General features: G+C 44.9%; 1 protein-coding gene across 3 annotated transcripts in view; it reads left to right on the plus strand.

Annotated features, from left to right (window-relative positions):
* IQUB (IQ motif and ubiquitin domain containing) overlaps window positions 1-27,725 on the plus strand; it is a 112,588-nt gene that overhangs the window by 83,374 nt on the left and 1,489 nt on the right. For all 3 annotated transcript variants that reach the window (XM_063927177.1, XM_063927179.1, XM_063927178.1), the window contains 4 exons: window positions 11,904-12,074; window positions 14,530-14,706; window positions 22,456-22,704; window positions 26,120-26,305. In XM_063927177.1, the coding sequence (XP_063783247.1) occupies window positions 11,904-12,074; window positions 14,530-14,706; window positions 22,456-22,704; window positions 26,120-26,305 (783 nt within the window). The remainder of the gene's footprint in view (window positions 1-11,903; window positions 12,075-14,529; window positions 14,707-22,455; window positions 22,705-26,119; window positions 26,306-27,725) is intronic.

Below are 27,725 nucleotides of genomic sequence, written 5' to 3' on the forward strand. Positions count from 1 at the left end.
GCCTCCCCATCCGCAGCCCATTGGATGGGGGGGGACAGCCTCGGGTTTCACCCCTGGCCCTTGGGTGGCTGGGGGGGGGGGACCCCTTGATTGAAGGGGTCCCCACTCCCCCAGGGTACCCCGGCCAGGGGTGACTAGTTGGATTTTTGATGCCACGGCCGCAGGGCACTGTATAAAAGTGACCCCCGGCTGTGGCATTATCTGTCCAGCTAGTGGAGCCCGGTGCTGGTTTTAAAAATACGGGGGACCCCTACTCTTTTTGTCCCCCGTATTTTTGGAACCAGGACCAGGCGCAGAGCCCGATGCTGGTTGCTTAAATATGGGGGAACCCCTGTCAATTTTGTCCCCATATTTCTGCAACCAGGATCGGCTCAAAGAGCCCGAGGCTGGTTATGCTTAGGAGGGGGGACCCCACGCATTTTTTTTTTGGGATTTTACATTGTTTAATTAAAAAAAAAAAAAATAAGAACCCCAGCACGGATCACACAGATCCGGCCGAGATTGATTGTAAAAAAAAAACGGCAGTGTTTTGCTAATCACTGCCGTAAAAATAGGTAAAAAAAAACGAATGACATCGACATCGGAAGAAAAGAAAAACCCGAATACGACAGCTTAGTAAATCCATCGTAATCAATTCAAAAAGTTGCAGTTTTACACTGTCGATGTCATTCGTGATTGAACTTTGACCTTTTTTCGGAAATTACTAATCTTAGTAAATTTACCCCAATGTGGTAAATTTACTAAGATTCGTATTTTCCCGTTTGAGGTCAAAGTTCAATCACGAATGACATCGAAAGTGTAAATATGCAACTTTTTGAATTGATTACGACTAATTTACTAAGCTGCCGTATTCTGCATTTTCGGGTTTTCCGATGTCGATGTCATTCGTTTTTTTTGGCAGTGTTTTACGTGAGTGACTTGTAAAACACTGCCGACTTTAATACAATGAATCTCGGCCGGATCTGAGAGATCCGTGCTGGGCTTCATTGTGCAGCTTGTAATAAAAAAAAAAAATGTTTAAATGTTAAAAAAAAATTGCGTGGGGTCCCCCCTCCTAAGACAAACCAGCCTCGGGCTCTTTGAGCCGATCCTGGTTGCAGAAATATGGGGAAAAAATGGACAGGGGTTCCCCCATATTTAAGCAACCAGCATCGGGCTCTGCGCCTGGTCCTGGTTCCAAAAATACGGGGAACAAAAAGAGTAGGGGTCCCCCGTATTTTTGAAACCAGCACCGGGCTCCACTAGCTGGACAGATAATGCCACAGCCGGGGGTCACTTTTATACAGTGCCTTGCGGCCGTGGCATCAAATATCCAACTAGTCACCCCTGGCCGGGGTACCCTGGGGGAGTGGGGACCCCTTCAATCAAGGGGTCCCCCCCCCCAGCCACCCAAGGGCCAGGGGTGAAGCCCGAGGCTGTCCCCCCCATCCAATGGGCTGCGGATGGGGGGCTGATAGCCTTTGTGAAAAGTGATTGATATTGTTTTTAGTAGCAGTACTACAAGGCCCAGCAAGCCTCCACCGCAAGCTTGTACTTGGAGAACCACAAGTACCAGCATGCGGAGGAAAACCGGGTTGACCGAAAGTGACTTCACCGCTGACCTGAAAGTTCCCACCATTGGTTACAATGGAGCGCATAGGCGCTACATTGTAACACTGCCGTGTGCCGCCTGTCATACAGTACAGGAGCACACAGCCGATCAGGAGGGTGCCACAACGTGGCGCTCCCTGATTGGCTGAAGAAACCCACTTAGACATCAGTCAGAGTGGGTTTCTGGCATTCGGGGAAAGGGGGCCCATGTGAAAACATGGGTCCCCTTTCAGTTCGTGGTCGGGTATCCGTTTTTTTATTTTTTCAAGTACGTGGATTACAAAAGGATTTACCGAGGAGCCGAAAACACTGGATTATGTGAGTATAATTTTTTCTACAGGTACACCATGGATTCTACTGGAGAAGAGGACCGACCTGCGTGGGAACATAAGGTAAGTATGTGTATATGGAGGTGTGGATGGATGTATTAAAGTTATACTTTCAAGGTGTGTGTGTGATGTCTTTATTGGGGTATTTTTTTAGTAGTAGTACTACAGGTACCAGCGGGCCCGTTTTTCCGCCGCATGCTGGTACTTGTGGTTCTCCAAGTACCAGCTTGCGGTGGAGGCTTGCTGGGCCTTGTAGTACTGCTACTAAAAACAATATCAATCCCTTTTCACAAAGGCTATCAGCCCCCGCAGCCCATTGGATGGGGGGGACAGCCTCGGGCTTCACCCCTGGCCCTTGGGTGGCTGGGGGGGGACCCCTTAATTGAAGTGACTAGTTGGATATTTGATGCCACGGCCGCAAGGCACTGTATAAAAGTGACCCCCGGCTGTGGCATTATCTGTCCAGCTAGTAGAGCCCGGTGCTAGTTTCAAAAATACGGGGGACCCCTACTCTTTTTGTTCCCCGTATTTTTGGAACCAGGACCAGGCGCAGAGCCCGATGCTGGTTGCTTAAATATGGGGGAACCCCTGTCCATTTTTTTCCCCATATTTCTGCAACCAGGATCGGCTCAAAGAGCCCGAGGCTGGTTTGCCTTAGGAGGGGGGACCCCACGCAATTTTTTTCCAGAAAATTTAGAACATTTCCCCCCCCCCTTCCCACTGAAAAACATGCACGGATCTCATGGATCCGTGCATGCCTATACAAACACGGGATAAAAAAGCAGGTCTGGTTTTTTTTAGCACTTTTTCACGATTTGTATTTTATCACGGCAGTGTTTGGCAATTGTCGGCAGTGTTTGTGTTTTGCACTTTTTAGTAAATGACCGATTTCTACCAAATTGCAGGCGTATTTGACCGATGGTGTATTGATTCGTGATTTTTTCCTAGGACTTCCAAAATATTACGAATGCCCTCATCACTGCCGTGATTTTTGCTTAGTAAATTACCGAGATGACACTTTGAAGAAAAAACGGCATCTCGGTCAAAATCGGGACCTTAGTAAATATACCCCAATGTTTCACTTCCACTAGAATTTAGGTTCCTAAAGAACAGTGCATATTGAAATAAATAAATGGCAATAAATGTATGTGTGTGTTTTTTTCTTTGGGTGCAATGAATGTGTGTTTTATTTTTTTCCTGTGGGAGCAAATGTGTGTGTTTTTCCTGTGAGGGACAATGTTTGTGTTTTTTTTTCTGGCTTGGGACAATGTGTGCATTTTTTTCCTGTGGGGGATAATGTGTTTTTCCTTCGTCCTAGAGGATGCTGGGGACTCCAAAAGGACCATGGGGTATAGACGGGATCCGCAGAAGACATGGGCACTTTAAGACTTTAATGGGTGTGAACTGGCTCCTCCCTCTATGCCCCTCCTCCAGACCTCAGTTAGATTCTGTGCCCAGAGAGACTGGACACACACTAGGGGAGCTCTACAGAGTTTCTCTAGAAAAGACTTTTGTTAGGTTTTTTATTTTCAGGCAGCACTGCTGGCAACAGGCTCCCTGCTTCATGGGACTGAGGGGAGAGAAGCAGACCTACTCCTGTGAGTTCAAAGGCTCTGCTTCTTAGGCTACTGGACACCATTAGCTCCAGAGGGTCCGATCACTTGGTGCACCTAGCTGCTCGTTCCTGGAGCCGCGCCGTCGTCCCCCTCACAGAGCCTGAAAAGAGAAGCCGGGTGAGTATCAGATGCAAGAAGACTTCAGAGGCGGCAGAAGACTTCTGATCTTCGGAGGTACCGCGCAGCGGTCGTGCTGCGCACCATTGCTCCCACACACTAACAGCACTATATGGGTGCAGGGTGCAGAGGGGGCGCCCTGGCAGCAATTAAACCTCGTTTGGGGTCTGGCACAACAGTATACAGTGCATAGGCACTGTATACAGACCCCCGCCAGTATAAATAAAAGCGGGACACAAGCGCGTCATGTAGGGGGCGGGGTTTCGTCCTCCAGCTCTAATCAGCGCCATTTTCTCTTCACAGCAAGCTGCAGAGACGCTGGTCCTGGCCCTTCACTTCTGTCTCAAGTAACGGTGCAAAAGCAGGGGGGGGGGGCACAGCATATTTGGCATTGTATTTATTTGCATATAAAAGCGCTGCTAGGTCTGGGGTTTTTGTATATTCCTTCAGACCGGGTGAGGCGCTGGGTGTGAGCTGGCAAACTCCCTTTCTTTCTCTCTGTAGGGCCTTACTGTGGGTCTGTCCCTTATAGCATAGTGTGATAGTGGGTGTCGGTACGCGTGTGTCGACATGTCTGAGGCTGGATGCTCTTCCCAGGAGGAGGCTGGTGCGGGGGCAGAACATAATGTGGGAGTGACTCCGTCGGCACAGCTGACTGCTGATGGGTAGATATGTGGAATGTTTTAAATGCAAGTGCGGCTTTGTTGCATAAGAGATTAGACAAATCTGAGTCTCAGAACCAACCGTGGAGACAATCCATGGGAGATGTTTTGTCACAAACTCAGACTTCAGGGTCACAGAAACGACCGTTTACCCAGATAGCAGATACAGATACCGACACGGATTCGGACTCCAGTCTCGACTATAATGATGCCAAGTTGAATCCCAAACTGGCTAAGAGCATTCAGTACATGATTGTGGCGATAAAGGACGTGTTACATATCACTGAGGACTCCGCTGTCCCTGAGACAATGGTCTGTATGTTTAAAGGAAAGAAACCTGAGGTAACATTTCCTCCCTCTCATGAACTTAACGCTCTTTTTGAAAAGGCTTGGGAAGCTCCTGATAAAAAGTGGCTGATTCCCAGGAGACTTTCTATGGCATACCCATTTCCCTCTGAGGATAGGTTAGGGTGGGAGTCAATTCCCACAGTGGACAAAGCTCTAGTGCGATTGTCCAAGAAGGTGGCGCTACCGTCCCCTGGATAACTTGTCATCTGACATAGACACCCTGGATAGGGATAGCGTGCTTTTGACGCTGGGTCATATCTAAGAAGCTCTGCCCTATAAAGGTGGAGTTTTGTTTGGTGAGGGCCTCGCGGACCTGGTTTCTACAGCTACCGCGGGTAAGTCTTCTTTTCTGCCGTTTGTCCCTCCACAGCAAAAGAAAACGCCTCACTATCAGATGCAGTCCTTTCGGTCTAATAAATTCAAAAAAGGACGAGGGTCCTCCTTCCTTGCTGCTAGAAAATATGTGTCAAATATGTGTCTTGGTGCGAATCCAAGAAGGCTCCTACGGAAGAATTTCAGCTGGGTCGGTTTCTCCATTTTTTGCAAGCTGGTGTGGAGGCGGGCCTAAAGTTGGGATCTATTAAAGTGCAGATTTCGGCTTATCAATTTTCTTTCAAAGGGAATTGGCCTCGCTTCAAGAAGTACAGACTTTCGTGAAGGGCGTGCTGCACATCCAACCTCCATTTGTGCCCCCAGTGGCACCGTGGGACCTTAACGTGGTATTACAGTTCCTTACATCACATTGGTTTGAACCTTTGCAAAAGGTTTATTTGAAATTTCTCACTTGGAAAGTGGTCATGCTATTGGCCTTGGCGTCCGCGAGGCGGGTGTCGGAATTGGCGGTTTTGTCTCACAAAAGCCCCTATTTGGTTTTCCATGTAGATAGAGCGGAATTGAGGACTTGTCAACAATTCCTACCAAAGGTGTTTTCTTTGTTTCACATGAACCAACCTATTGTAGTTCCTGTGGCTTCTGAAGCCTTGGGTGATTCAAAGTCTCTCGATGTGGTCAGAGCTTTGAAAATTTATGTAGCCAGAACGGCTTGTATCAGGAAAACTGAGGCGCTGTTTGTCCTGTATGCTTCCAACAAGATTGGGGCTCCTGCTTCTAAGCAGACTATTGCACGCTGGATTTGTAATACGATTCAGCATGCTCATTCTACGACTGGTTTGCCGTTACCGAAATCGGTGAAAGCCCATTCCACTAGGAAGGGGGGCTCGTATTGGGTGGCTGCCCGGGGTGTCTCGGCATTACAACTTTGCCGAGCAGCTACTTGGTCGGGTTCAAACACTTTTGCAAAATTCTACAAGTTTGATACCCTGGCTGATGAGGACCTCATGTTTGCTCAATCGGTGCCGCGGAGTCATCCGCACTCTCCCGTCCGGTCTGGAGCTCCTTTTGGAGTCCCCAGCATCCTCTAGGACGTATGAGAAAATAGGATTTTAATACCTACCGGTAAATCCTTTTCTCTTAGTCCGTAGAGGATGCTGGGCGCCCGTCCCAGTACGGACTCTATCTGCAGTACTTGTTATTAGTTATTGCTTTTGTTACACAAGGGTTGTGTTTGGTTCAATCAGCTTGTTAAATAAATAAAATAACCGCGCTGTGACTGGGATTTGAGTGCTTTAGCAGCTTTGTATAAAAAATTATTAGTAAATTATTGTAAAACAAAGCGCTTGAATATAAGAACAATATGTGTGAGTGGTAACCTGTTAAAAGAAAAAATGAGTAGTGCAATACCTGAAAGGAAAAAAAGGGGTTAGATTAATGTTTACAGCCCTTTTAGAATGTGCTGCGGATTCCAATTATATTCCTGAGGTTCCAAATGTGCCGTTTAAATGAAGCTGAATATAGGTGAAGTCGGTACCTAACTTTCCCTATACTACCAACCTTGATGAGGTGGTGCAGTCCGTCTGCTTCTGTGCTCCTACGGCTGGTTCCCCCGCTCCGTCTTCCTGCTCTCTCCGGCCGCCCGATTCGTGCGCTGTGCAGCGCTTAATGACTGATCGCTGTCCCGGTCTGTGTGGCGGCTTGTGAAGAGAAAGTCCAGCAGCGTGCTGGTGAAGAGACAACGGACCGGAAACTGAATTAAATAAATTCTTGGAATATATGAAAAATAACACACAAAATCTAGATTTCACTACTATGAGCAGTAGAGAAATGGTCATCTACCTTGATTTGGAGATATATATTTCAGAAAATATGCTGCACACAAGGACGCACACTAAAACTGTTAGTAGTAACAGTATGCTACCAACTAGCAGTAACCATCACGTGAACTGGACAAAAAACATACCCGGAAGTCAATTCAGAAGGATTAAAAGAAATTGTTCTCAGCAACATAATTTCATAACACAAACAAACCAGCTCAAAATACAATTTCTCGAAAAAGGTTACAAAGAAACAGCTTTAAACCAGGAAATAGAAAAACTTTCAAACACGGATAGGAGTGAATTAATTCAATATAAACAAAAACAAGAAACATCAAATTTCCAAATGGCATTTATCACTCAATATAACAGTCAGCATAGCCATTTTGAGTCCATTCTTCAGAAACATTGGCACATTCTTCGTTTAGACACAGTTAAAAGAATTGATCCCTGAGAAACCCAAGATCATATACAAGCGAGCAAAAAATTTAAAACAGGAGCTCACAAGAAGCTTTCTACCACAGGAGGAACCAAAAGGAATACGAAGTAAGAACAAGGGACATCATGTTTGTCTGAATTGTAATGCTTGTAAAAATGCAGGTATCCTTTCAAACACACCAATTAATGATTTCATGTCACAAATTTCAAAGAGGGTCTATAATATCAAAGACACTGTCACCTGTAACACAGAGGGGGTAATCTACTTACTGGAGTGTCCCTGTCACAAACAATATATTGGTCAGACAAAAAGAAAATTAAAAATACGAGTAATGGAGCACATATATAATATAAAAAAAGGACTAACAACACACAGTGTGTCGAAACATTTCTTGGACCATCATGGCAAGAATCCGAATGGTCTAAAATTCATAGGAATTCAAAAAATACAACAGCATTGGAGAGGAGGAAATTTCTCAGATTTACTGAAGAAAAAAGAAACAGAATGGATCTTTGCCTTACAAACCCTCCAACCTTTTGGTCTAAATGTGGACATCGAACTAAATGTTTTCTTGAAATAAATAATAAAAACAAACACACACATATAATTTTAATAATTAAATCACAGAACATTTTGATATGTTTACTTGCTTTCACATACACATATAGAGTGCAATACCTATAGGTTTTAAACAATTTTTTTTTTGCCATGTGCATGCCGCCTTTTTACTTGGTATTTCCTGGCAATTAGACCTGGGAATGTCTTTTACTAATAAAGTTTTTTCACAAAAAAAAGGGAATGTTTTCCTATAAAAAATCAAGACGGCTAAACCTGCGCCATCCATGATTAAGGGCTTGCAGCCTGAAACGCGTCGGAGGAAGCGCTAACATTCACGGACTCCACTTCAAAACAAAAAACTGCTTTGTCTCTTCACCAGCACGCTGCTGGACTTTCTCTTCACAAGCCGCCACACAGACCGGGACAGCAATCAGTCATTAAGCGCTGCACAGCGCACGAGTCGGGCGGCCGGAGAGAGCAGCAAGACGGAGCGGGGGAACCAGCCGTAGGAGCACAGAAGCAGACGGACTGCACCACCTCATCAAGGTTGGTAGTATAGGGAAAGTTAGGTACCGACTTCACCTATATTCAGCTTCATTTAAACGGCACATTTGGAACCTCAGGAATATAATTGGAATCCGCAGCACATTCTAAAAGGGCTGTAAACATTAATCTAACCCCTTTTTTTCCTTTCAGGTATTGCACTACTCATTTTTTTCTTTTAACAGGTTACCACTCACACATATTGTTCTTATATTCAATCAGCTTGTTGCTGATTTTTTGGTTCATGCTGTTAACTGGTTAGTTAAATGCCATGTTGTACGGTGTGTTGTGGTGTGAGCTGGTATGTGTCTCACCCTTAGTTAACAAAAATCCTTTCCTCGAAATGTCTGTCTCCCTGGGCACAGTTCCTATAACTGAGGTCTGGAGGAGGGACATAGAGGGAGGAGCCAGTTCACACCCATTTAAAGTCTTAAAGTGCCCATGTCTCCTGCGGATCCCGTCTATACCCCATGGTCCTTTTGGAGTCCTCAGCATCCTCTACGGACTAAGAGAAAAGGATTTACCGGTAGGTATTAAAATCCTGTTTTCTGTTTATTTTTCCTGTGGATTTTTTTTTTCATGAAAATATGTGTAGCACAGACAGCAGCTAGACAGGCTCAACTGTCATTTTAGACACACATCTGGTAGCCCCCAGGTTAATTTTGATGATGAGCTGCTCCACTGTAGCATGTCGTTCGGTCCTCACGCCTCTTCGTAGCCAACATTCACCTCTCAGCGGTGTCCTGTGGAACATAATCTGTGGGGGTAATTCAGAATTGATCGCAGCAGCAAATTTGTTAGCAGTTAGGCAAAACCATGTGCACTGCAGGGGGGGCAGATATAACATGTGCAGAGAGAATTAGGTTTGGGTGGGTTATTTTGTTTCTGTGCAGGCTAAATACTGGCTGCTTTATTTTTACACTGCAATTTAGATTTCAGTTTGATCACACCCCACCCAAATCTAACTCTCTCTGCACATGTTATATCTGCCCCCCCTACAGTACACATGCGTTTGCCCAACGTCTAACAAATTTGCTGCTGCGATCAGCTCTGAATTACCCCCATAGATTCTGAATTAGGCCCTATGAGAGACCAACAGTGGAGTTATTTGTTCCACACAGTGTCCAGCATGTTAGATGGAAGATATATTGATATGACCACCTCCTACTGCGTAGCCCATGAAGTACGTCATGTGTCATGCTCTGGCTTGGTGGGTACGTAAGGTATGTGATAGGCCATCTGCACACATCTCACTTGTTGCTGTCATGGGTAAAAGGGACGATTTATCAGATTTGCAAAAAGGGATGATTATTGGCTTTTGTTTCGAGGGTGGCAGTATTTCTGAAACAGTGAAGTTTGTGAACTGTTCGCCTGCTGCTGTGGTGAAGGTGTACCGTGACTGGACTAATGGCTCCATTGTGAATAACTGACATGGAAACTGCTGTCTGCGAAGCACCATGTGTCATAGATCTGAGAGATGAACGTCGGCTGCAAAGGTGCATGAGAGTCGACTGACATGCTAAAGTGGAGCAGCTCTTCGTCAAAATGAACCTAGGAGCTACCAGATGTGTGACTAAAGTGGCAGCTACTGTTTGTGCTGCACACAGCGGTTGCTGTTAGCTGGTGGTCATAATAATGTGTATAAGAGTACTAGGTTTAGGGAATATGTACATTGGTAGAAAACGGGATTAAAGGTTAGTTATAAATGGGGCTGCAGGTTATTATTTGTGCAGCACAGGAATCAGCATTTGGCATAGCACTTACTGTGTCTACATTTACTGATGACAATAATATATATATATATATATATATATATATATATGTGTGTGTGTGAGCATACACACATACAACATTGAAAACAGCCGAAATGCATTGAGATGTTGTTTATAATAACAGTTGTGTGTATATATACTATATATATATATATATATATATATATATATATATCTCAGAGGTGACTTTATACCACGAACATTGTTTACAATGTACTTGTAGTGTACAGTATATTGTGTTATTATCTGCTGTGCAAAGCAAAAGGCAGAGAACAGTTTGGCATCAAACGTAGCAGGAAACCAGATTTATCCAGATCAGCTCTATTGAACTTCGCACTTTAGTTCCTTTTAGTTATGATGCAAAGCAAAAGTGTAAATCATCTTTGTAGATCATAAGCTGTAGAAATTGGTTAATACAGTTAAGTATATCGGTTTTATATAACTGTGTGTATATTTGGAACAATTTAATACATAGATGTCCTTAGGTGACATGTTGTAATTCAGCGCAAGATGTATTAACCTGTAGAAGGCATAATGAAGTGATAAACAGTGATATGTGCAAGGTGATAAACGCACCAGCCAATCAGTTCCAATATGTAAATTAACAGTTAGGATCTGATTGGCTGGTGCCTTTATCACCTTGCACATATCACTGGTTTATCACTTCCTTATGCCTTCACCGGGTTAATACATCTGCCCCTCAGTTATGTATAGTATGGCGGATTATACTATACACCGGTTTTCCTTTTTAAAACACACTTAAATAATGATTTATATTAAGCTACATTATCAAAGCAACTGGAAAGACAATGGGGGTCATTCCGAGTTGTTCGCTCGTTGCCGATTTTCGCTATGCTGCGATTTGTTGCTAAGTGCGCATGTGCAAGGCACGCAGGGCGCATGCGCTTAGTTATTTAACACAAAACTTAGCAGTTTTGCTGTGGCTTCAGCGGCGCTTTTCAGTCGCACTGCTGATCGGTGTGTGATTGACAGGAAAGGGGCGTTTCTGGGTGGCAACTCAGCGTTTTCCCGGCGTTTGCAAAAAAAGGCAGGCGTGTTAGGAAAAAACGCGGGAGTGGCTGGGGAAACGGGGGGGAGTGGCTGGCCGAACGCAGGGCGTGTTTGTGACTTCAAACCAGGAACTAAACGGACTGAGCTGATTGCAATCTGTGGGTAGGTCCGGAGCTACTCAGAAACTGCAAATAATTATTTAGTAGCAATTCTGCTATTCTTTCGTTCGCTATTCTGCTATGCTAAGATACACTCCCAGAGGGCGGCGGCCTAGCGTGAGCAATGCTGCTAAAAGCAGCTAGCGAGCGAACAACTCGGAATGACCCCCAATGTGAGATGTGTTTTTTTCAGTAGCTGAAATAAGTTTTGTGCCAGAAACTATTGTCATTTTTAATTCAGCTGCTGGGCTCGAGTGACAATCTAGGTAGCTTTAGTCTGACCTTACCTGGCATGTCCTGATGTTTCATTGTAGACTCTGCTAGATTATATCTTCCACAGTAACAGAGAGATACAGTGTTTGGGCCTCCAGCTGTACATGCTTGTGTTAGTACATAATGTGACCAGGATGGGTGTGCTGTTTCTTAGCAAATTAGGGTCAAGCAGACAGATGAGTTGATTGCAGTCATTGTTATCTGCTTCTAGCACAACACAACAAATCAGTTCTGCTTAATGTTATTCTGTATAGTGAATTATAGTTACATTAGTTTTATATTCATTTTGATTTTGTTTCTTTTATTTTTCACCTGTGATTTTGTTTCTTACATAAAGTGCTGTGAACCCAAAAAATGGAAAGCGTTTGATGGAAAAACGACTGAAATGGATACTCAATTTACTATTCGCGCCAGGGAGCTGCGTGACATCTACACCAGTATTAATACCAAGTCCTTTACTAATGATGAGAGGCTTGATGCACTTTTGACACTTAAACATACTGTCAAGGTAATATATATTTATCATGCTAGTTACATGTAAATTTGCTTTATAACATTGACAATATACCATTTCTTTTTATTATTAATCTACACTCTTTCCAGGTTTTATTAAAATTTACGAAATTAGACTTAGACACTGGGCCGAAGTGGGAGCAGCGTGTGGGTAGATTGATGGATGAGCAATGAAAAATGTATATAGAAATGATCATTTGTATGTATATATATATATATTTAGTATAAAATGTAAAAAAAAAAAAAAGCACCTTTGGCACGGTGAGACTGTATACGAATTGCGTAGCTATTTCCACTCTACAGCAACAATTTCATTTTCTACCAGCTTAAACCTGCAAAGGCAGACTCTCACTCTGCACTTTTAATGCGACCGGTTTTGTGGCATCACATTGCAGTTTGGGGAACATCAATTTAATAATAAACTAAGCACACATACTGGTGTGACTTGTGACAAAGGCAATCATCCGTGAACTCTCACAATTAGGCCCAGATTTATCAATCCTTGGAGAGTGATAAATATCACAGTGATAAAGTACCAACCAGTCAGCTCATAACTGTCATTTTTCAAACCCAGCCTTTAACATGGCAGTTAAGTGCTGGTTGGTTGGTACTTTATTACCATGCAATTTATCACTCTTCACGGCTTGATAAATCTGGGCTATAATGTGAACCATATATGAGACTAAACATAACGTTGTCATATTAATAAAAAGAAACAGAAGGTGAGATGGTAAAAATATGTCTACAAGTCCATTTAGTTTCTCTCTTTTTTTATTGTCTTTGTTTTGACAAAACAACAATAAAATATGTATTTAATTGAAAGAGATGATACCAGGGTCCAAACTCACATTGCTGGGCCAAATAGCACATTTTTGGTGGGAAGAGATACAATGCCAGTCCATTCCAGTGCCCGTCCCACTGCTCTTTCATCAGTTTATTGATCACTATCATTATTTCATTCTTGGCCTTTCAGTCAGTACATATTTCCCCAAATAAGCCATAATGGAGTAGTGCTTTCAGTGCTCTTACACCTAGTTTCTGATATTTACCAGCACTCACTGGCATATTTATAATGGGTGCAGTGTGTGCGGTGCACAAGGGCCCCTGGGGTCAAGGGGGGCCAACACAGCGCACCCTGCACCCATTATTGTTAATACCCTCCGGAATCCTGCGGCACAGCAGCAACGCTGCAGAAATCACTGGAAAAATGTTGCAGTGCCATCTTCCCATTGTTTTGTGCATGCACAGTAGGAAAATCATTGGGAAAATGGCTGCTGTGCACTTTAGGTTCTGGGACAGCGCTAGGGTGCCCTAGGGACCCTAGTGCCCAGAGCTACAGCGCTGCCAGCTAGAGACAAGGGGGCCCAGACAGAACCTGCACACGGGCCTCCTCATCTCTAGATACGCCCTTGGCAATACTCTCAAGTTTGTCATGCTGTCTACAGAATGAATCAATTCCTTTTGTATTACATGTGCTGTGCTGTACTTTACAAATACACAGACATACTATGGTTATGTTTTCTGTCCTGGGGGAAAGTATGTAAATGAAATGTTATACCCATGAGACAAACTACTGGGAGAACTGGTGTAACCAGATTAGATATTATCAATAAAAGGACATGTTAGTTTGCAGAGAGAAAAACCTAATATAGTTTTAACATGGTTAAATAACTTCAAAGATGCGCGACCAGCAAAAGACACTGAGTGCTACTCAGAATCAGGCCCTTTTTGTATGACGTTTGCAGTATTGGCTGGCACTAGTCCTAGGACAAATACATACAATAATGGGGGTCATTCCGAGTTGATCGCTCGCTAGCAGTTTTTAGCTATGCCGTGTATTTTAGCTTAGCAGAAGTGCGAACGGTTGTATCGCGGAGCGGCTACAAAAATTTTTTGTGTCGTTTCAGAGTAGCTCAAAACCTACTCAGCGCTTGCGATCACTTCAGACTATTCAGTTCCGGATTTGATGTCACAAACCCGCCCAGCCACGCCTGCGTTTTTCCACACACTCCCTGAAAATGGTCAGTTGCCACCCAGAAATGCCCACTTCATGTCAATCACTCTGCGGCAAGCAGTGCGACTGAAATGCATCGCTAGACCCTGTGTAAAACTACATCATTCGTTGTGCCCGTACGTCACGTGTACGCATTGCGCCGCATACGCATGCGCAGAACTGCCATTTTTTTGCCTGATCGCTGCGCTGGGAACAATTGCAGCTAGCGATAAACTCGGAATGACCCCCAATATTCCCAGAAGACTTGTACTCTCTCTGTTAGCAAGGATGTGGCTCGCTTGTCTCTAACAGGCAAAACACCCCTGCCAACAGAAAGAGAAGAAATCTTCTGTATATAAATCAGCAATGGAGATCGGGCTATCAGAATTGTTTATTCCTTTATTCTTTACATTTATATGACTTTGTGGCATGTTGTCATTTAAAAACTCATTTTCAGGAACATGATTGCAAATTAACCGAGGAGATTGTAGAACTGATTGACAGAGAAGCTGACCTTTTAATGCGCGGGGTAAAAAACTGCAACCTAGACGGTCTACGAAAAAGAATATCAACTCTTTTCCTACAATACATAAAGATCCCCACTTTTAACCCTGAAGTTTCCAGATTGCTCAAGGTAATAACTGTACCATACTTTATCAGTTATTAAATGGAACTTTTAATTGTATTTTCATGTATAGTTAAATACATAATGTAACGCAGAAAATATAAGTTGACACTTTACTGTAGCCTACTTAGGTCTGAATGTAAACACATCAAAAAGTGAGTAGCATACAGTATGTGTTAACAGACATACATGTATTAAGTTTGATTACAGAAATACTAAACTGTATCAGTCATTTCAAATTGTATATACAGATGTGTCGGGATGTAGTTTTGTGACCGGCGGTCTCACAAAACCTCCCCCTACGTCCCGCAACCCGGAGAATCCCAACAGTTGGCATGCCGAGTAGCAGGCACTACTCCCACAACACACATAGAGTGGGAATGGAAAATGAGGCACAAGGGGCTTGTTGCGCTCACCCCAAACCCCCCCGCCGGCATGCATATCCAACCCAATGTGTCCCCTTACACTGTGGCCATTTTGCTGCGCACAGGTCGCTGCATATCGTATGCTCCCAACATGCATAGACTTCAATGGGTGCCCGCTTCCCATTGATTTTTATGGGAGCCTGCAGCAATGTTTATGCACATGGCAGCGAAGCTGTAGCAGGACACATCTGTACAGAGTGCCTAATTCATGTTAGTATGCAATGGAGCAGTTATCGGCAAACTGCATGTGCCGTGATAGAGATGACATGCGCGATGGTCCCGCTATGATCCCGCTTGCACTGAGAACTTTGTCGCAGAGTGACTGACAGGAAGCGGCCGTTTGGGATGGTAACGGGAAGTTTGTGGGGAGTGGTTGAGAAACGCAGGCGTGTCATGACGTTTTTGGGGTGTGGATCTTCTGACGGCTGTGTGATCGTACATGCAAATACATGGTATCTCAGTGGCTACTGCTGTGGCCAGTCTGTCCAGCCATAGACCAACCCTTAGCTTCGATGTTCTCCATATTTGTATTTAGTCCGCTAATGTGTACGCAACTGAGATTGATCTTGTGATGAGTCCGGTATTATGTAATCATTTAATAATACACTGAATAATAATTTCTCTAACGTCCTAGTGGATGCTGGGAACTCCGTAAGGACCATGGGGAATAGCGGGCTCCGAAGGAGGCTGGGCACTCTAGAAAGATCTTAGACTACCTGGTGTGCACTGGCTCCTCCCACTATGACCCTCCTCCAAGCCTCAGTTAGATTTCGTGCCCGGCCGAGGTTGGATGCACACTAGGGGCTCTCCTGAGCTCTTAGAAAGTAATAGTCTTAGATTTTTTTTTTGTTTTCAGTGAGACCTGCTGGCAACAGGCTCACTGCAGCGAGGGACTAAGGGGAGAAGAAGCGAACTCGCCTGCTTGCAGCCGGATTGGGCTTCTTAGGCTACTGGACACCATTAGCTCCAGAGGGATCGACCGCAGGCCCAGCCTTGATGTTCGGTCCCGGAGCCGCGCCGCCGTCCCCCTTACAGAGCCAGAAGCAAGAAGATGGTCCGGAAAATCGGCGGCATGAAGACTCTGTCTTCACCAAGGTAGCGCACAGCACTGCAGTTGTGCGCCATTGCTCCTCTCACACACTTCACACTTCGGTCACTGAGGGTGCAGGGCGCTGGGGGGGGCGCCCTGAGGCAGCAATAAAAACACCTTGGCTGGCTAAAATACCTCAATATATGGCCCCAGGGGCTATATATGAGGTAAATACCCCTGCCAGAATTCCATAAAAAACGGGAGAATAGGCCGCGAAAAAGGGGCGGAGCCTATCTCCTCAGCACACTGGCGCCATTTTCCCTCACAGCTCCGCTGGAAGGAAGCTCCCTAGCTATCCCCTGCAGTCTACAAAGGGTTAATAAAGAGAGGGGGGGCACTAAATTTAGGCGCAGTATACATTATATATAAAAACAGCAGCTATAGAGGACATAACTCAGTTAGTCCCTGCATTATATAGCGCTCTGGTGTGTGCTGGCATACTCTCACTCTGTCCCCCCAAAGGGCTTTTGTGGGTCCTGTCCTCGTTTAGAGCATTCCCTGTGTGTCTGCGGTGTGTCGGTATGGCTGTGTCGACATGTTGAATGAGGAGGCTTATATGGTGACGAAACAGAGGCCGATATATGTGATGTCGCCCCCTGTGGGGCCGACACCAGAGTGGATAGATAGGTAAAAGGTATTAACCGACAGTGTCAACTCCTTACATAAAAGGGTGGATGACGTAACAGCTGTGGGACAGCCGGCTTCGCAGCCCGCGCCTGCCCAGGCGTCTCAAAGGCCATCAGGGGCTCAAAAACGCCCGCTCTCTCAGATGGCAGACACAGATGTCGACACGGAGTCTGACTCCAGTGTCGACAAGGTGGAGACATATACACAATCCACTAGGAACATCCGTGACTTGATCCCGGCAATAAAAAATGTGTTATACATTTCTGACTTTAACCCAAGCACCTCTATAAATGGGTTTTAGGTTTGGGGAGAAAAAACAGGCAGTGTTTTGTTCCCCCATCAGATGAATAAATGAAGTGTGTGAAAAGCGTGGGTTCCCCCGTTAAGAAACTGGTAATTTATAAAAAGTTACTGATGGCGTACCCTTTCCCGCCAGGAGGATAAGTTACGCTGGGAGATATCCCCTAGGGTGGATAAGGCGCTCACACGTTTGTCAAAAAAGGTGGCACTGCCGTCTTAGGATACGGCCACTTTAATAGGTACCTGTTGATAAAAAACAGGAGGCTATCCTGAAGTCTGTATTTACACACTCAGGTACTAGACTGAGACCTGCAGATAGTGCTGCTGCAGCGTGGTCGGTGACCCTGTCAAACAGGGATACTAGTTGGCAAACATAAAAACATATTAAAGACGTCGTCTTATATATGGGGGATGCACAGAGGGATATTTTGCCGGCTGGCATCAAAAATAAATGTAATGTCCATTCTGTCAGACCTGTCACTGGACAGGTGATGCTGACTTAAAAAGCGCATAGAGAGCCTTATAAGGGTGAGGAATTATAAGGGGATGGTCTCTGGGACCTCGTATCCACAGCAACTGCTGGGAAGAAATAATTTTACCTCAGGTTTTCTCACAGACAAAGGTACAGTCCTTTCGGCTTCAGAAAAGCAAGCGGGTCAAATGGCGCTTCCTTTCTGTACAGAGACAAGGGTAGAGGGAAAAAGCTGCACCAGTCAGCCTGTTCCCAGAATCAAGATTCTTCCCCCGCCTCCTGTGAGTACACACCATGACGCGGGTGCTCCACAGGTGTAGCCAGGTACGGTGGGGGGCCGTCTCAAAAATTTCAGCAATTAGTGGGCTCGCTCACAGGTGGATCCCTGTTTCTTTCAAGTAGTATTTCAGGGGTACAAGCTGGAATTTGAGATGTCTCCCCCCAGCCGTTTCCTAAAATATGCCTTGCTGACAACTCCCTCAGGCAGGGAGGCTGTGCTAGAGGCAATTAATAAGCGGTATTCCCAGCAGGTAATACTCAAGGTGCCCCTACTTCAACAAGGACGGGGTTACTATTCCACACGGGTTGGGGTACCGAAACCGCATGGTTCGGTGTGACCCATTTTATATTTAAAATCCTTGAACATAAAAAAATTCAAGTTCAAGATGGAATCGCTCAGGGCGGTTATTGCAAGCCTGGACGAGGGGGATTACATGGTATCCCGGGACATCAAGGATGCTTACCTGCATGTCCCCATTTACCATCCTCGCCAGGAGTACCTCAGATTTGTGGTACAGGATTACCATTACCAAGTCCAGACACTGCCGTTTAGACTGTACATGGCACCGAGGGTGTTTTATCAAGGTAATGGCCGAAATGATGATACTCCTTCGAAAAAAGGGAGTTGTAATTATCCCGTACTTGGACAATCTCGTTATAAGGGCGAGGTCCAAGGAGCAGTTGGTAGTCGGGGTAGCACTATTTTGGAAAGTGCTACAACAGCATAGTTGGATTCTAAACAGTCCAAAGTCACAGCTGGTTCCTATGACACGTCTACTGTTCCTGGGGATGGTTCTGGACATAAACCAGAAATAGTGTTTCTCCCGGAGGAGAAAGCCAAGGAGTTGTCATCTCTAGTCAGAGACCTCCTGAAACCAAAATAGGTAGCGGTGCATCATTGCACGCGAGTCCTGGGAAAAATGGTAGCTTCCTACGAAGCAATCCCATTAGGCAGGTTCCATACAAGAACTTTTCAGAGGGACCTGTTGGACAAGTGGTCCGGATCGCATCTTCCGATGCATAGGCTGATAACCCTGTCTCCAAGGACCAGGGTATCTCTACTGTGGTGGCTGCAGAGTGCCCATCTTCAAGAGGGCCGCAGGTTCGGCATACAGGACTAGGTCCTAGTAACCATGGATTCCAGCCTTTGAGGCTGGGGGGCAGTCACACAGGGAAGAAACTTCCAGGGACTTTGGTCAAGTCAGGTTATTTCCCTACACATAAATATTCTGGATCTGAGGGCCATTTACAATGCCCTGAGGCCAGCAAGGCCTCTGCTTCAAAACCAGCCGGTACTGATCCAATCAGACAACATCACGGCAGTCGCCCATGTAAACCAACAGGGCGGCACAAGAAGCAGGATGGCGATGGCAGAAGCCACAAGGATTCTCCGATAGGCGGAAAATCATGTGTTAGCACTGTCAGCAGTGTTCATTCCCGGAGTGGACAACTGGGAAGCAGATCTTCTCAACAGACACGACCTCCACCCGGGAGAATGGGGACTTCCTCCAGAAGTCTTCCAATAGGATTGTACACCATTGGGAAAGGCCACAGGTGGACATGATGGCGTCCCGCCTCAACAAAAAGCTATAAAAGATATTGCACCAGGTCAAGGGACCCTCAGGCGATAGCTATGGACGATCTGGTAACACCGTGGGTGTACCAGTCGGTTTATGTGTTCTCCCCTCTGCCTCTCATACCAAAGGTACTGAGAATAATAAGAAGGCGAGGAGTAAGAACGATACTTGTGGATGGCCAAGAAGAGCTTGGTACCCAGAACTTCAAGAATTTATATCAGAGGACCCATGGCCTCTGCCACTCAGACAGGACCTGCGGCAGCAGGGGCCCTGTCTATTCCAAGACTTACCGCGGCTGCGTTTGACGGCATGGCGGTTGAACGCCGGATCCTGAAGGAAAAGGGCATTCCGGAGGAAGTCATTCCTACGCTTACTAAAGCCAGGAAAGAGGTTACAGCAACTCATTATCACCGCATATGGCGAAAATATGTTGCATGGTGTGAGGCCGAAAGGGCCCCAACAGAGGAATTTCAACTAGGTCGATTTCTGCATTTCCTGCAAGCAGGAGTGACTATGGGCCTTAAATTGGGTTCCATTAAGGTACAGATCTCGGCTCTGTCGATTTTCTTTCAAAAAGAACTAGCTTCAGTACCTGAAGTTCAGACATTTATAAAAGGAGTGCTGCATAGTCAGCCCCCGTTTGTGCCTCCTGTGGCACCTTGGGATCTCAACGTGGTGTTGAGTTTCTTAAAATCACATTGGTTTAAACCACTAAAAACCGTGGATCTGAAATATCTCACGTGGAAGGTGGTTATGTTATCGGCCTTGGCTTCTGCCAGGCGAGTATCAGAATTGGCGGCTTTGTCTTGTAAAAGCCCTTATTTGATTTTCCATATGGATAGGGCAGAATTGAGGACTCGTCCCCAGTTTCTCCCAAAGGTGGTGTCAGCGTTTCACCTGAACCAGCCTATTGTGGTGCCTGCGGCTACTAGGGACTTGGAGGACTCCAAGTTGCTAAACGTTGTCAGGGCACTGAAAATATATGTTTCCAGAACGGCTAGAGTCAGAAAATCTGACTCGCTGTTTATCCTATATGCACCTAACAAGCTGGGTGCTCCTGCTTCTAAGCAGACTATTGCTCGTTGGATTTGTAGTACAATTCAGCTTGCACATACTGTGGCAGGCCTGCCACAGCCAAAATCTGTCAATGCCCATTCCACAAGGAAAGTGGGCTCATCTTGGGCGGCTGCCCGAGGGGTCTCGGCTTTACAACTTTGCCGAGCAGCTACTTGGTCAGGGGCAAACACGTTTGCAAAATTCTACAAATTTGATACCCTGGCTGAGGAGGACCTGGAGTTCTCTCATTCGGTGCTGCAGAGTCATCCGCACTCTCCCGCCCGTTTGGGAGCTTTGGTATAATCCCCATGGTCCTTACGGAGTTCCCAGCATCCACTAGGACGTTAGAGAAAATAAGAATTTACTCACCGGTAATTCTATTTCTCGTAGTCCGTAGTGGATGCTGGGCGCCCATCCCAAGTGCGGTTTATCTGCATTACTTGTACATAGTTATTGTTAACTAAATCGGGTTATTGTTGAGCCATCTGTTGAGAGGCTCTATTGTTTCATACTGTTAACTGTGTTTCATATCACGAGTTGTACGGTGTGATTGGTGTGGCTGGTATGAGTCTTACCCGGGATTCAAAATCCTTCCTTATTGTGTACGCTCGTCCGGGCACAGTACCTAACTGAGGCTTGGAGGAGGGTCATAGTGGGAGGAGCCAGTGCACACCAGGTAGTCTAAGATCTTTCTAGAGTGCCCAGCCTCCTTCGGAGCCCGCTATTCCCCATGGTCCTTACGGAGTTCCCAGCATCCACTACGGACTACGAGAAATAGAATTACCGGTGAGTAAATTCTTATTATTCTTTTAAAAAAACACGGTTATCATTAAAATATGGCAGAAGGACATATAAATCTAGAGCAGGCCTGGCCAACCTGTGGCTCTCCAGATGTTATGAAACTACACAAACCAGCATACCCTGCCACAGTTTTTTCATTCACTGACAGCAAAACTGTGGCAAAGCATGATGGGACTTTTAGTTTTACAACAGCTGGAGAGCCACAGGTTGGCCAGGCCTGATCTAGAGTATAGGTAGATAAAGTAAAAATTTATACAAATTGATACAATGTCATAAAACTATAGCCATCTATTAGACAATCTGAAATCCGGAATGTCCATACAGCAAAAGTATACATGTCACAAAGTACCAATCCGACTGCAGTCTGTAGCAGATGAGGATTCTTTTAAATCTGCTGTATAGTCAGCATAAAAGGCTGGAAATATGTAATATCGTATTCCAGCACCATTAATCCGGAAACAGTATATTTTAGTTAGCCAAATGCCAAGCTGATGTAGAATGTTGCTGTACTATAGAATGATGTAGAATCAGTAGCGGATCTTGCCACGGGCAAGCAGGACTTTTGCTCGGGGCGCCGCCTTCCCGGAGGGCGCCGCACCATGGCAAGATCCGCTGCTGCTGTGCCCCCCGCTGCCCTTTGCTGTGTGGTGCGCGATGACGTCATCGCGCACCGCACATCATTTCAGCAGCGCTACTACTGTACAGGGGGCGTAACTGACCACGCCCCCTGTATGAAGCCTCGCCCCTATTGCCCTCCCGGGCGCAAAAAGCCCTAGAACCGTCCCTGTGTAGAATGTTGCTGTGTTAAAAGATAAATACAACCAAATCTGTGGTGCATATTCTGGAATGCTGTATAGTTGTAATCTCGTTTACATAAAACTATATTCTGTGTCCATTTTCCCTAATGTTATACATCATATCATCATTCACACAGTGGGGGGAATTCAAATGTTTGAAAAGTCGGTTTGGTGTCTGGTTTTTATTTTTACTGTCTATTAGATAGGAAAAAACAGACTTTTCAAACAATTGAATATCCCCCAATGAGTGCATACATTTCAACAACCTACTAAAAGTATGACATTTGTTTTGTATCTGTAGCATAGGCAAATTATTGCAATTGTCTTTTATCAGGTTCCTCAGGACTCTGCAGTCTTTCGCAAAAATATATATTTCTGTCCCTGTTGTGAAAGCTATCTACCATCAACAGAATTTTCTCTGTCTGCCAATGCACGTACTGTTGGCAGGTGCCGGAAATGTTCTAAGTTAGACAATGAAGCCCGATTAAGAGAAGAATTTTCCAAATATAGAATATTAGTGAAACAGCTGAAAAAGTCTGAATTTGATTATGATGATGATGCCAAAATTGCGTTCTTTCTCCAGGTAATGGTAATTCTTTCTTCCACAATAATGAACAAAGGGTACAGTAGATTTTGGTCTTGCAGGTTTGGTTGCATTTCCATATTTAATTTCACAATTTTATATTAAACTATAAATAACAATAGTGTTAACAGTAGTATTGTAAAAAAAAACAAATTTTAAAGGTACATTTTAATATATTTAAATATATATTTACAATTAATTTTATCCATCATTTTCTCATTCGCTGACTCTTTTAATTATACATTTTTCTTTAGTTATTGTTAAACTTTCACATTCTGTTTCGCTAAGTCATAGTTAAACATTACAATTGTCATTAAGTATTAACTTTACACATGGCACTTTATAGTTTTTACACTTGGAAATCAATTATACAACAATGCACTATTACAACATTGTTATTTCACTTCCTAAGGACCAATATATTGACGTCAAGAAAAACGCAGAAAGTCTTGTGACCATTTACAGTACATAGATGTTTAAAAGTTCCAAAACTTAGAACATTCAGTTATATTGCAGTGTTCATGGATATGCAATCCTGCTGATGTAACACATAATTTGTGAATGCAGCACATGCTCAAACTGGGTAATATTGTAAGTAATATGACCAGGAGAAAGGCAAACAGTATTAGTAATGTTATATGGAAACATTTGGAAATGCAAAGGAGGGATTTCTATTCAATTTGATGCATCACTGTAATGTTTGACTGTGCATATTACCACTGAGGGTGGGTATTCAATTAGGGACGTTTTTTCACCTAGGCGAACAAACTTCACTTTTCGCTATTTAAAAGGGCGAATGGGAATTTGCCCTATTCAATAGCGGGGTTGTTTTTTCGCCTAGGCAAAAAATTTGGCAGGAGCAAAAAACATGTGGATTGGTGAATCCATGTGTTTTCGCACCTGTGCAGAGGCGGAACTACCGGCAAGGGCAAGCAGTGCGTTGCACTGGGTCCCGCCTCTGTCCAGGGGCCCAAGCATGTAATGAGTCAAACTGACTCATTACATGCCGCTGTGCGCTGCGGGCAACAGCTGCCCGCAGCGCACAGCCACCCACAGAGGAGAAGAGCAGCGGCACGGACGGGGGAAGGAGGAGGACGGAGGTGAAGGAGGGAGCCGCAGCAGCGCTTTGTTACTGGTGGAGGCGCTGCTGCTGCTGCCCCTCTGCTTCACTATAGGCTGTCTTCCAAGAACAGCCTATAGTGAAGCAGGGGAGCAGCAGCAGCAGCGCCTCCACCAATAACACAGCGCTGCTGCGGCTCCCTCCTCCACCTCGTCTACTGCCCGGGAATCGTCAAGCTGCACGAGGAGCCTGAGCCAGCGGAGAGGGTAAGTATGATTCTACTTTCTTTCTCTTTCTTTCTTTCTTTCTTTCTTTCTTTCTTTCTTTCTTTCTTTCTTTCTTTCTTTCTTTCTTTCTTTCTTTCTTTCTGTCTCTTTCTTTCTTTATTTGTTGGGACTGCCTGCCGCTATGTGTAAAAATGGGGGACTGCCTACCGCAATGTGTAAAAAGGGTGGACTGCCTGCCGCTATGTGTAAAAATGGGGGACTGCCTGCCGCAATGTGTAAAAAGGGGGGACTGCCTGCCGCAATGTGTAAAAATGGGGAATCTGCCTGCCGCAATGTGTAAAAATGGGGAATCTGCCTGCCGCTATGTGTAAAAAGGGAGAATCTGCCTGCTGTAATGTGTAAAAATGGGGAATCTGCCTGCCGCAATGTGTAAAAACGGGGGACTGCCTGCCGCAATGTGTAAAAAGGGGGAATCTGCCTGCCGTAATGTGTAACAAGGGCACGCTGTCTGCCGTAATGTGTAACAAGGGCACGCTGTCTGCCGTAATGTGTAACAACGTAATGTGTAACAAGGGCACGCTGTCTGCCGTAATGTGTAACAAGGGCACGCTGTCTGCCGCTATGTGTAAAAAGTGTACGTTGTCTGCCGTTATGTGTAAAAAGTGTACGCTGTCTGCCGTAATGTGTAAAAAGGGGACGCTGTCTGCCGTAATGTGTAAAAAGGGGGACGCTGTCTGCCGTTATGTGTAAAAAGTGTACGCTGTCTGCCGCTATGTTTAACAAGGGCACGCTGTCTGCCGTTATGTGTAAAAAGTGTACGCTGTCTGCCGTAATGTGTAAAAAGTGCACGCTGTCTGCCGCTATGTGTAACAAGGGCACGCTGTCTGCCGTTATGTGTAAAAAGGGGACGCTGTCTGCCGTAATGTATAAAAAGGGGGATGCTGTCTGCCGTAATGTGTAAAAAGGGGACGCTGTCTGCCGTAATGTGTAAAAAGAGGAATCTGTTCGCTGTAAGGTGTAAAAGGGTCTCTACCTGGTGTAGTGGTGCTACTGTGCGGCGTAATTTGAAGAATGGAGACTACTGTGCACCGTTTTAGGAATTGGTATTATTTTGTGGCCACACCCCTTCCCCGCGAAGCCACGCCACTATGTATTTTTGCGCGCGCCTATGGCGCGCGCTGCCCCTGTTTTGCATGCAGGGGTGGGGCTCCGATGCCGTTTCTTGCACACAGTGCTAAAATGTCTAGTTACGGCACTGTTGCTAGGTATCCATTTCTCTGGCCTTGAGCAGGTCCCCCTCACCAGATCCTCTTAAGGGGTGAGGGGGTGGACTTGGATGGGATGGGGAGGGGGCCCAAAGCATTTTGTCACACCTGGGCCCACCGCTTGCTAGTTCCGCCACTGCACCTGTGCCAGCGAAAACATGGGCCTTTTTCGCTGATCTTGAGGCATTTTTCACCAGTGCCTTTTCGCTTAAAAAAAAAAAGCTTCGGTGAAAACGTCCCACAATTGAATATGCTGGGGGGTGAATTCAGTAGCTCCGAAATTATCGGAGCTAATTGAATACCGCCTTCATGTCTAATTCTCCAGCAATCCTCTGTGAGGTGAAAGGGGAAATTATGAATGTTACTGGCCATGAAGTGTCTTCACCCACCTATTCCAGAGGTGCTTTATGGCCATTGTGCTGATTTTCATTAATCCCGAAGAGTTGAAAACAAATATACATCACATCCTATTCTACATCATGCCAGTTTCCTAGAGTTTGACTACTAAAATGCATTCTTTTAGCATACACAGTGAAGTACCAAGAAGTTTCTGGGCCACAAAATAAAGTTTCACTTGGGTCTCTATACTACAGTTATACCCAAATTACAACAAAATCTGCTTTAGTACCCAACACACTAATCACATTTATCATAGGCAACTTAAATATATTAAACCTGCATTAATCATTGTGTCCCATCCAATCCAATTGTCTAATTTGTGTAAGTAGGTAGATGGGGCCCATGGAAATGTTCTCTATCTCTAGTTCCAGGACCTTCTGTGCTCTAGGATCAATAACATTCACATGGGTTATATGGGCTACACTTTTTTACTCATACAACTGAATTTAAATCTTTTATTATAGCAAGAAGATCTTCAGTACCTTGTGGACAATGTCTGGGCTGCTCAGTCTGCACTCAGTGCCTCTGATGACCTCTATGACCTGGTCATGGTGAGGTGGAACAAATACTATGAGTGGTCTCCATGGAATTGTATTCTCTTGACAAAAGATGAGGCAGCTGCCCATTTAAAACTTGCTAATGCTGAACAGGTAATGATTATTGGGGATCAGTACGAGATCCCGGCGGTCGGAATACCAACACCGGGATCCCGACCGGCACAATCCCGACAGGGGGGCGAGCGCAACGCACTCATTTATTCTCCCTCTATGGGTGTCGTGGACACCCACAGAGGGAGAAAATATCGGGATTGTGCCGGTCGGGATCCCGGTATCGAGAGTGCGGGATCTTGACCGCATCCCGATTTTTGGCCATCTTTGGTTTTCATTGTTTCTGTTGTATTTTCTAAACATTGTTTTTATTTAATTGTTGTCAGAACTTTGTCTTATTATTAAGCTATTATTGTACGCAGGGCTGTCTTCACTGCATTGTAGGCTCTGGGCAGGGCAATGCACTGGGGCCCCCACCCACCCATTCAAAGGAATAAATAGAAAAAAAAAATCATAACTTATCCCTCCTGCGGTCCTGCACCGTCTCTCTCCATATGCTTCCATGCAGTGAGTGGCTGTTAGCTCCAGCCATCCACCAATCAACATGCTGACAGTCATTCACTGTTTGACTGCCTGCTGAGAGGCAGGTGGAGAATGATGCTTTGCGGTCACTCTGACTGTGCATTACATACAATCAGAGTGGCTGGACAGCATTCTCTACCTGCCTCTCAAAAAGCTTCGGATGCACCATCTCGGGAGAACATTCCCCACGGCCCAGCCTGCCGCTGCCCGAAGGCCCTGGAATCGTGGAGCCCTGGGCAGCTGCCCAGTGTGCCTATAAGTTAAGATGGCCCTGATTGTATGCTCATATAAAGTTTTAAAATATCACTTTTGCTACAGTAATGTTTCATTGTGAGGGATCAAAAACATAATTCAATTGTTCTTCTGTCACCTTATTAGCTATACTAATTTAAATTTCATCAAAAATAATCATCTAATTTTTAGTTAATCTTTTATAAACCACATGGGTGATATGTGTTTTGCATTCACATGCAGACTATATATATTACTGCCAACAGATGGCATTGCAAAATCAGCTAATGTGTTGTAATGATCTAGCCAATGAACAACAACAATAAAAGCTGCAAGGCATTTGCGTCCTCACAGAATAAGTGTGCTTTGGTAGTATGAAGTGACAGACACTATGTAGATGTATTAGAAAATCTCCACTTTTCAACAATTCCAAAAAATAAAAAATAAAAAATGTATATTTATGCTGTATACCTGGAAGAAATCTGTTAAAAGGTGATTTGCAACATCTGCATGGATAATGCGGGGTTATTCAGAGTTGTTAGTAAACCAAAAAAGTTAGCAATTAGGCAAAACCGTGTGCACTGCAGAGGGGGGGGGGGGGGGGCAGATATAACATGTGCAGAGAGTTAGAGTTGGGTGGATTATATTGTTTCTGTGCAGGGTAAATACTGGCTGCTTTATTTTTACACCACAATTTAGTTTTCAGTTT

The sequence above is a fragment of the Pseudophryne corroboree genome, chromosome 6, assembly GCF_028390025.1.
Source record: "Pseudophryne corroboree isolate aPseCor3 chromosome 6, aPseCor3.hap2, whole genome shotgun sequence".
Classification (NCBI taxonomy): Eukaryota; Metazoa; Chordata; class Amphibia; order Anura; family Myobatrachidae; genus Pseudophryne; species Pseudophryne corroboree.